At 37.3% G+C, this 10000-nt stretch overlaps 2 protein-coding genes and 2 non-coding genes across 6 annotated transcripts in view; 1 reads left to right on the top strand and 3 right to left on the bottom strand.

The window, feature by feature from the left end:
- Positions 1-8621, bottom strand: part of LOC138000716 (breast cancer type 2 susceptibility protein-like) — a 54285-nt gene extending 45664 nt beyond the window's left edge. Inside the window, exons 1-3 of the mRNA XM_068847328.1 lie at positions 8463-8621; positions 5884-6141; positions 3174-3355 (exon numbers count right to left, since the gene is read on the bottom strand). Of these exons, the coding sequence (XP_068703429.1) occupies positions 3174-3355; positions 5884-6141; positions 8463-8601 (579 nt within the window). The 5' untranslated portion in view covers positions 8602-8621. The remainder of the gene's footprint in view (positions 1-3173; positions 3356-5883; positions 6142-8462) is intronic.
- The window catches only part of LOC138000717 (glycine receptor subunit alpha-4-like), a 55865-nt gene that overhangs the window by 5014 nt on the left and 40851 nt on the right, over positions 1-10000 (top strand). The window contains exon 1 of one of the 3 annotated variants that reach the window (XM_068847332.1): positions 847-865. The exons of the other annotated variants lie outside the window; for them this stretch is intronic. Coding sequence (XP_068703433.1) covers positions 854-865 — 12 coding nt within the window. The 5' untranslated portion in view covers positions 847-853. Of the gene's footprint in view, positions 1-846; positions 866-10000 lie in introns of those variants that run through there. 3 annotated transcript variants of the gene reach the window in all.
- Positions 1247-1319, bottom strand: Trnaa-ggc (transfer RNA alanine (anticodon GGC)). Its single transcript has one exon. It is a non-coding gene; the product is annotated as a tRNA-Ala (tRNA).
- Positions 5330-5402, bottom strand: Trnav-gac (transfer RNA valine (anticodon GAC)). Its single transcript has one exon. It is a non-coding gene; the product is annotated as a tRNA-Val (tRNA).

Below are 10000 nucleotides of genomic sequence, written 5' to 3'. Positions count from 1 at the left end.
TACAGAAAATTACAATGCATTTGCTATCTCAATCGCTAAAGTTTGAAATATCTGCATGTGAAAATTACACAACTTGTTTGGCCCAAATATTCAAAATATTCTTAAGTGTGCGTGATATCTGGCAATGATACCACAGGTGATATTTCGTCAAAATTGTCGAAAATTTCTCTTTCCCAGCGGCTCGTGAAACGTAGACCAATTCCAAACTATTACTTATGGTATATTTGCCAAATATCACTTAAAAAGCTATCATCTGCACTAAAAGACAACTTTGCATTTTTGGAAGACTACAATCAATTTGCACGTGTATCTACATGTACTGTGTAATTAACGTACTCCGAAACCGCAAACCGACCGCTGAGTACATAGTCAACGAAATTCACAAAAGTGTTGCGTAATAGGCCGAGTTCGATACATCAATATTCAGACATGGCTACGAGGGTTTATGGTCAAATTTCACGGCTCAGTTCTGTTTTCTGTCTCACAAGTCTCAGGGGAAATACCCAAACAAAATATATTATTATTCAGATTTTACCAGAAAGCCTCATAGCCATGTGTAATACAATCAATTTGATTTGATATATCGAACGTGGCCTATTGACAAAAATTTTGAACAAAAAACCTCCTTTCAAAAGACCTTAATCTTAAATGGCAGACAATTTAGAATTCTTTGTCCTGGTGCAAATTAGCCTTCGAAATCTCGATACCATACAGTGAATTGAAAAGAATTCTTGCGCTATTAAAAATGAGGCTTGGTAGGCTAATTTGCACATTAGAAAAAGGACAATAAAACAGGTGTCATTTATGAATAAAGTCTACCGGTACATAGCGCGAAGAAATGCGAGATGTGGTGATGAAAAATGAGGTAAAGACAAAAAATGAAGACAAACTTTGGGCCTTACAAGGGAGGGGGACAGTAATCTACGGATTCTCTCAATCAAATTTAAACTACGGTGAAGCAAAACAATCTGAAGGTTTTTATGACTTATTTTTCTATGAATTTTGAGCTGCTGTTTAGTAAAATACATGATCGTTAATTGTAGTGAGACGAAAACTAAAAACGAGATAACAACAAAGTCGGAACATTTACATTAGTAAAGGATAAAAGCATTAGTGAGCAAAAAACGTTAGATAAACAGATCGGATTACGACGGGTTTTTTTCCACTGAACCACTAGTAAAACTCAAGTGAAGCTATGATCCTCGCAGTTACATGTATCAACGCAATTTTAGCAATTGCAAATTCAGGACTTCTACGGGGTTTGAACCCGTGTCCTCGCGTTGCCAGTGCGACGCTCTAACCAACTGAGCTATGAAGCCACTGATGCTGGGAGCTGGTCATATATACGAAATGAATCAGGCTGCTCTACGCAATTGCTAAAATTGCGTTCATAGCTGCGAGGATCATAGCTTCACTTGATTTCATATCCACAGTTTAATATATGATGCAATTGATATTCAGGGTCCGAAATTAACTTTTTTATATGGGCGCCAACTGGTGACTAGATAAAAATTCTCAGTCGCCAAAAATTTTCGCCCGAAAATGCACGTTTTGAACTTCTTTATGGAGACCAGAAAGCAACGACCGCGCGGTCTTGTGTATGTGTCAAGGATTATTTTTCGACTTTCGAATGCGGGCATTTTGGAGAGAAAATGTACCCGAACAAGAAATCCATCTGCCTCTTTGATGAAAATTTCAGCCACGGAAACACCAATCACGTTCTGTCGCACACGAGCCGCCATGTTGTTACCGTGCTACATTCCTCGCACCAGGCCCTCAAACCTCTTTATTTTCGCCCGCAATACGTATTTTATGAGAAACCGCAAAAAAAAACCTGGCGGGTTGCGACGTGCGACGTTATGGAGCTAGTTAACGGGAAAACTCCTTTCATTTTGATTTCAAAAACATCGGCAGGATAAAAAAAGTAAGACAATTGTTGGCAAACGGCTCTGAACTTAATAATAGGTCGCCCACTCGCGACCAGGGGTGAAATTCTGGTCGCCATTATTCAATTTTTAGTCGCACTGGCGACCAGGAAGGCGCGATTTTGGACCCTGGATATATCATCTGATCTCGTTTGTTGAGTAATAAAACTCTTGCGTATCACAAATAATTGGGAAAAAGAGGTTTCATTGTAAGGTATGAAGAATGCGATTGGTGGAATGCGTTCATTTACCTTAGAATATTTTGAATATTTGGGCTTATCAACACACCTGCTAACGAGCATTATTTGCCAACTTCAATAGTCCATAGTCCATAGTCTGCCCAATTTATGGATAGTTATAAGGAATTACTGTAGACCATTTTATCATCTATTTTTCATATTTCCTGTTCTAACTGTTGGTCTTGACCCAATTTATCTCATATTTTTCATACATATACTTTTCATGTTGTCATTGCATGTTTTAATGAACCTTTCTAACTTTTTAATTTTTAACATTTTATCTTTTTTTCTGTATATATTTTAAGTATAATTTTCAGCGGTGAATATAAGAATTTAGTGTCATATTCACCGCGCTACCCAGTGAATATAACATTTTGGAGGCGCGGCTGCTAAGCCAATCATACACTTTTCGTTTCTTATCTTGTTTTAGCCCATTGTTTTGTACTTTCTTGATATTCACCGCTGAAAATTACACTAAAACAATTATTCGCCTCAGGTTCAGTGAATATTGGGGAATATTCACTTCACCTTCGGCGAATAATTGTTAAATATGAGGGCAAGTAGTTTTTCAGTGATTAATGTTGGGTGTTACCCTTTATAAATAAAGTTTATTATTATGATTATAGTTATGATTATGATTATGATTATTATTATGATTATTATTATTATTCATCTTCCTCTTCAGTTGCCTCCTACTCAAAAACCAATGAAAAGTAAAAGAAAATTAATATGGACTGTTGAAGTGGACTTATGCTGGAAAATAGTAATTGTGAGTAGATACATGCCTGCCATCTAGTGGCATACATGAAGTATTAATACTTACTCACTTAAACATGTCCCCAGAATGTTGACACATTGTTTTCAATATGGAGTTACTCATGCAGCCTTTACAGTTTTGGTGCCATAGTTCTTCCAGAACTCTCAAGCACTTTTCATTGATCTAGATTTCGATCTCTGCAAGAAAGCATTGCTCAAACACAGGGATAATTATAATTATTAACAGTCTTACCATGATTTCTGCTAAAGCATCGGGGGTCTTTGTTGTTCTTTTACGCCAGTCATAAGTTCTTGAGTAACAGGAAAGAGAAGCTGGTGTGTGAAGGACCTGTGAATCAGAGATAGAACTTCCCTGCCCAGTCTGACTGTCTTCATCACATCTAGACTGTGACTTTATTGTAACGTGTCCAGGGCCTGTTAAAACAACAATAAACAATTTACCAACCAGGAAGTCAATTTAAGTTATTACACACAGAGAGTTATTAGTTATTGCACACACAGAATGAATTTGACAGATCCATAGTAGTCATATGATACATGCAGTAGTACAGACTGTAGAGGCAGTTGTTGTCATCATGGCACGCACTTCTTGAAGCATGGAACCTTAGCGCTAACCAGCGTTAAATACCATGGAAACCCATAGGTTTCGCTACCACTTAACCAGGCTTCAAGCAACCAGCCCATGGTTATTAATGTCGTCTAGGTTGTTGTTGACGTCGTCATAGCCTACAGTATGACTTCTGCTTTAATTTGCTTTAATCTGCTTTAGTTTGGCTTCATTTGACTTAGAGTCTCCCACAGGTGCACATGCTCTACTTTTAACTTTATAAGCTTAAGACCTCAATTAATTAAGTGATCATTATCATTCTTATTAGTAATAGATAATAGGACTGCATGGAGAACAATTCAGGAAGTAAATCAGCCGAGTAATGTCACAATCAGCCCAGCTGGCAACGCCAGGCTGATTTAAAATTAAGAGCATGGTTAACCCTGTTCATTATGCAGCAAATAGGCATGCACAAAACCAATCAGAATCAAGAATTTTGTAATGGTTACAATTACTTTTGTTAACATGAACAAAATGATATATGAAATGAATCATACATGTACATTGTACATACTGAACTGCCGATACGAAATCAAGGGAAGCTATGATCCTTGACCAGCTTCCAACATCAGTGGCTTCCATGCACATTGCTCGATTAGTGCATCACACCAGCATCTCAAGCTCATGGATTCACACTCTGTTGAAGTCCTGAACTTTTCAGGCATCTCTACCCAGGATCATATCTTCACTTAATAATAATAATAATAATAATAATAATAATAATAATAATTTTTAATAATAATAATAATTTTATTATTCACTCACTTAAAATTACACAAGCATTTTTATCAGCTAAAAAAAAACTATTGACTTATTTCATTAAAAAAAAGGTAGAAAACATTTTCTTCCAATGTTACTTATAGTAAAACCGTAAAAACATTGCTGTGTTTGTTGCATGAAAACTTCAATCCCTCAGAATCAACATTGATAACGCAAAAACTGAATACGATAATAAGATGTAAGATATTAACCTCAAATATGGAAATCTACCACGAAAAACGATAAAAAGTAATAATAATAATAATAATAATAATAATTCTATTATTATTATTATTATTATTATTATTATTATTAGATGACTAAATGAAAATATACAAGATTCCCTGCGACTCTGAGTTTCGTGCGTATGCACTCATCAGGCAGATTTAATGAAGAACAGACTTATTAGTTAGCTATATATACATGTTTAAGATAATACTACTACTACTACTAATAATAATAATAATTATTATTATTATTATTATTATTATTATTATTATTATTATTATTGGTATGTTTGTAATAGAGGGAACTTTTATTTAAGCGTCTAGTCTTCTAGCACAGGAGCAGTAAATGGGGACACACTGGAAACTGAAACAAATCAACAAATCACAACACAAATCAAAATTCATTCACAGTCTCACGGCTTAACACCAGTGTCCAAACGAATGCCAAATATCAACAAGTTGCTTATTTGACCATCAAGTACCTCTACTTTACTGTCCACTTAGCTCTATATCAAACTTATCCATAGTAAAGTAGCTACTGGTATTGGTGATGCTTAAACAATAATCATTATCTCCAACGGCAGGGCACTGAGGGTACAAGTAACCCAGAGCATTAACGGTACAAATGAACTTTCCTGGCCTTCAGGTAGTTTCTGTAGTTTGAGCTATTGTTTGGCCTTCTTCTTTCTTTTTTTTTTTTTACTTAACCCCAACAAATTGTAGAATTGATCCTCCCACTTAACTGGACAACTTAATTAAAGAAATTGTCTCTTCAATATACCTGAAAATTTCAGGTGGCTCCAACGAGATTCGAATCCATGACCTCTGCGATGTCAGTGCAATGCTCTACCAACTGAGCTATGAAGCCACACAGTTAGCAGCATGTCAATTTGTTGGGTTCATTTGTTTCTGTGAAAGGACTCAATGAATGAAAGAAATGTACTGTATTTATTATATAAACACCAATGAAATACCAAGTGAGCTTTCACATGAAAGTGTGATATCTTCACGCATGAAAAGATCACTGTTGTTGTGGTTACATGTACATATCAAAATCACGCCTTCCGATACCTTTCATGAAATGATTAAGTACATTGTATATTATAATATTACATGGCCAAATCTCTGCACGGCCATGTAATATCCTCTATATATTTGAAGTGTGGGTTATAGAGGAAATGTACATGTACATTGTAGAAGTAATCCACTTCGACTTTTCATCTGTAACCCACACCTCTAATATAATACATGATTATCTTCTTTCATTTATTGAGTCGTTTCACGGGAACAAATGAGCCCAAGAAAGTGACCTGCTTTCAACTGCAAACTGAAAACCATTAAATACTCACTTGTCAATGGGGTAACATTCACTGACTCATCTTGTGAAAAAAGGCAAGGGGTTTCAAAACTCTTGTGTACATATTTTGAAGCTACTGGAGTCTTAAGCTCTTTACAATCTCCTGACTTGCTGGGGACAAGGCAGTTGTTACAACTACCATTATTCTTTAATATTCCACTGATCACTGCTGATACATGTTGATCATCAATGAAATCGTCAGGAGTAAGGTTCTCATCATTCAGTAAATTCTCACTGACTTCACCTAGCCCTGAAAAAAGACAAGATACAATTTACATTAAATAAAAAATAATATAAAAAATAAATTTATAACTGAATTTTACAAAAGATCAAACAGCCATGTCACCAGTTCCATTTCTATTTATAGTTTTGGAAATCTTGTCACCTATAATTTGAAAATGTATTATTACAATTGGAATGATAAGGATGTCTGTGTAGCACATGTATGTACTTAAATAATTTTCTTAAAACCATCTTGACTCTTTCACTCAGTAGCCTACGTGTTCCCTGCTAGCAGAGGTATCTTGTCTTTTGCATCCCCTGGGCTGACAAGAACAGGAAAAGAGACCTCTGCTATGGGTCGAAACTCACCGCGTTGAGCATGTGCGGTGGTTACTTAGCAACTGAATTCTTGTGCTTGATACTTCATGTTGTGTGAGCTCACTTAACAATAACAGAATTACTGTACCATAAAGAAATGCGGGGGAGACAGCAGGCTCAAGTCACAGCCGGCAAACATATAGTGGGGCATGCAGTTTGAAGAGTGCCATTCAAGGTTGTGGATGGTGGTTGGATTAAAGTGAGTTTCAACCCATGGCAGAGGTCTGTTTTCCTGTATTTGTCAGCCCAGTGAGTGCAAAAAGAAAAGAGACTAGCTAGCAGGGTAGCCTACGTGAAACTGTGCATATAAATGAACAGGATTATGTAGCTGAGAATAAAGTGATTACTAGGAATACCATAAATCAGATCAAATCACATGAAATTAAAAAGAATCAAATAAGAACCCATTATAAAACGGTTAGCTTTCAATAACTGTGTGACTCGCATGTTGACTTGCATGGCTCACAGCCATGACTGTGAGTCATGGCTCACTGCCTCACACATTGTCCTAACTCATTTGACCAAGCTTGTTAGGTCAAGATAGCTGGATATTGGCCTCCATCTTTTTTTTGCGTGTATATGGACCTTGACTATAAAAACACACAAGAAAAGAACTTTGCCAATATCCAGCCATCTTGACCTCACACTTGGTCACTAACCCATATATGTATATGTATATGTATATGTATATGTATATGTATATGTATATGTATATGTATATGTATATGTATATGTATATGTATATATATATATATATATATACATGAGAAGAAGAAAGGTGTAGCCATGCCTCGATAGATAATGTAATAAGGAAATAACTTCTTGAGGCATATGTGTTTCTAATGTGTTTCTAATGTGAGTTGCCAATAAGCCCTCGCAGAGTGCTCAATAGCTGGTGAAGCTAGAGCTGTGCATACAGTTAGAGTTACAAGTAAGATAGACTACATTCTGTGAAAGGAAAGGAAAGGAAAGGAACTTTATTTAAGTGTCTAGTCGTTTTAGCGCTGGAGCGCTAATTGGGGACACTGTAAACTGAAATGAACAATGAAAGTAAATCAAGTCAAATTTTGGTGGTCGACAAATTTGTTTCGTAGGACTATGTCCCACTCTTCAGGATCGTACAATGGTTACTATCTCTACAGGATACTTCTCGAGTGTACATAAGTTGCATTTTTTGGTGCTGTTAGAATACGTGCGCGCCCTTCCCAAAATCTTCCACGCAATGCTGTAATTTACTTTAGCATTTTTTAACCACCACACATATTTGCTTAACTCTGTCTGGTTGCTGTGCACCACATTCCTGAAGAAACGAGAGTTACGTAGGCTAGATTTGCCAACCATAACCAGTACAAAAAGTATGTGTAGAAACTACAGTACCCTGAAAGACACCTATCAGAGTAGTGCAGCAAACCAACAAAATCAATACATATGTGGCGCTGAGCCCACGACAGTAGGTGAGTGCTCTCAGGTGATCTCAGCCCAGTCGCCATGAAACCTGCACACGAAGGAAACTCCCCGACATTCACGAAAGCAGTCTAGCAAGGGGTTATCATTTATCTTATCAGATCATAAAAACAGTGTCTTCATAAATAAGACATCTTAATGAGTGGCGTGAAACGAGTTTAGTCATTAGTGCCCTGGTTTCATAGCTTCAGTAAACTAAACAAGTGTGTACGCGTTTCATGCTAAAATATTATTCCGAGTAAAAATATTTGTAATTGAAATCGGTTGACACCGCTGAGTGAATGGGAAATAGTCCTGTTGAATGAACTCCAGTAAAATTACCAGGCCTCGATTGTTCAAAAGGTGGATAACGATATCCACCGGATAAATCACTATCCAGCCGATAAACACTAGCAAAACCAATTGAGTTATCCAGTGGATAGCGCTATCCACCCTTCGAACAACTAGGGCCAGGTCGATCGAAAGCATAAATCTCAATTCAAAGAAATTCACTACACAAATTCACACCTTCCACGCATTTTGCTTTGAGTAAATCTATCCAAAATAGTTCAGAAACCTTCGTTGTATCTACAAATGGCGTTTCTTTAATCTCCAAGGATTGTCTGGGGCACTGCTCGGCATAGTTCAGCTGAATAAATGGCTCCATCTCTCACTCAGCAGCCGCCATTTTTTGTCCTTCCCGCCAGGTTGCAAACTCGTTTCAGACTCCTCGCGGTCGACCGCAAATCTCCTAAATTCATACCAAAATTTCATGTTTTCTCTATTTTTCTTTTTTTTTTGACCACAATCCGATAAGGCACGAATGGATTTGTGTTCAAGAAATATGAGCCATGTGTCTCACGTCTCTCAGTATGATAGATTCTCGGGCTGCCCAATAGAACATGTTGATATCCAGCATTAGCCTGAAAATAATGATAAGCAAGCTTTCCTGTCAAGAAATTATGTTACGTAAGATAGATCCTCGGATTTAAATCTCGCTATGTCATAAGAACCATGCAAAGATGCAAAGAAGCAAAATTATGTCAGACAACAGCCTCTAAACGAAAGCCGATCGCTATTTAAAGGTTTGAAATTGACATTATCTGATCTCAAATTAGACAACTGATTCAAAATTGATAGCTGCACTAGCTGGCAATTACGAAGAAAACATTTACGCCTGTGCATTTGTTCTTTGTGTGTGTCTTTGCATCAGTCATGTTAAGTGAGTAATCCTAACTGAGATGAGTGAGATTATAAAATGCATGGTCTCGCATATATCAGCAGTTTATAAATTTAAGATAATTCTGCAAATGACGTCTTGCGAGATTCTTGCGTTCATAACAACCTGAATGACGAGTGAGTCGCTAAACTAATTACTCGGTGCAAGAAACGAGTTTACTTATTTATTTATTTATTTATTTATTTATTTAATCACTTTCACCACAACAGAGAAACAGGCTGTGGTGGGGGTCGCACAACAGAGCGAGGCTACAAATTAAATGCGCCCTTTTACCCTCCCAACCATGATATACCACAGAAGACAGACCACAACACCGGGAACTACATGCCCTACTCTTTGCGACAAGTGTGTGGGTTCTTTTACGTCCCACAGGATTATGGAAATTGAAGGGTTGTGAGACGGGGCCTACGGTTTATCGGCCTTATCCGAGAAGACTAGAGAGTCTAACCATAGGCAGATGTAATTACAAAGGCAGCACTTTCTTCTCAGTTAACGTTATTTAAAGACCCTGAGTGTTGGTCCGGCCGGAGTTGAACTCACGACCTCCCGCGTGACTACCTGGTGCTCAACCAACTGAACCACCGGTGCGCGGTTTTTAATTGAATAGAATAGATCCCGTCTCTTTGCCGACCACTATATACCATTTCCATCAGTAGGGCTAACGCTCACATGGTTCATATGGGATAGAAAATCTAGCACTACGCATTACACTCTATTCAGTTAACTCTGTTTAAAATATAAGTGCTACACAGCCAGCGTTTGTATAAACGTAACCTTTCCTTGTACGACCACTATATTCCCTACTCCAAAATACTCTACTCTCAGC

Source organism: Montipora foliosa, chromosome 4, assembly GCF_036669935.1.
Source record: "Montipora foliosa isolate CH-2021 chromosome 4, ASM3666993v2, whole genome shotgun sequence".
Taxonomy (NCBI): Eukaryota; Metazoa; Cnidaria; class Anthozoa; order Scleractinia; family Acroporidae; genus Montipora; species Montipora foliosa.
This window is presented reverse-complemented; position numbering and strand designations above follow the sequence as displayed.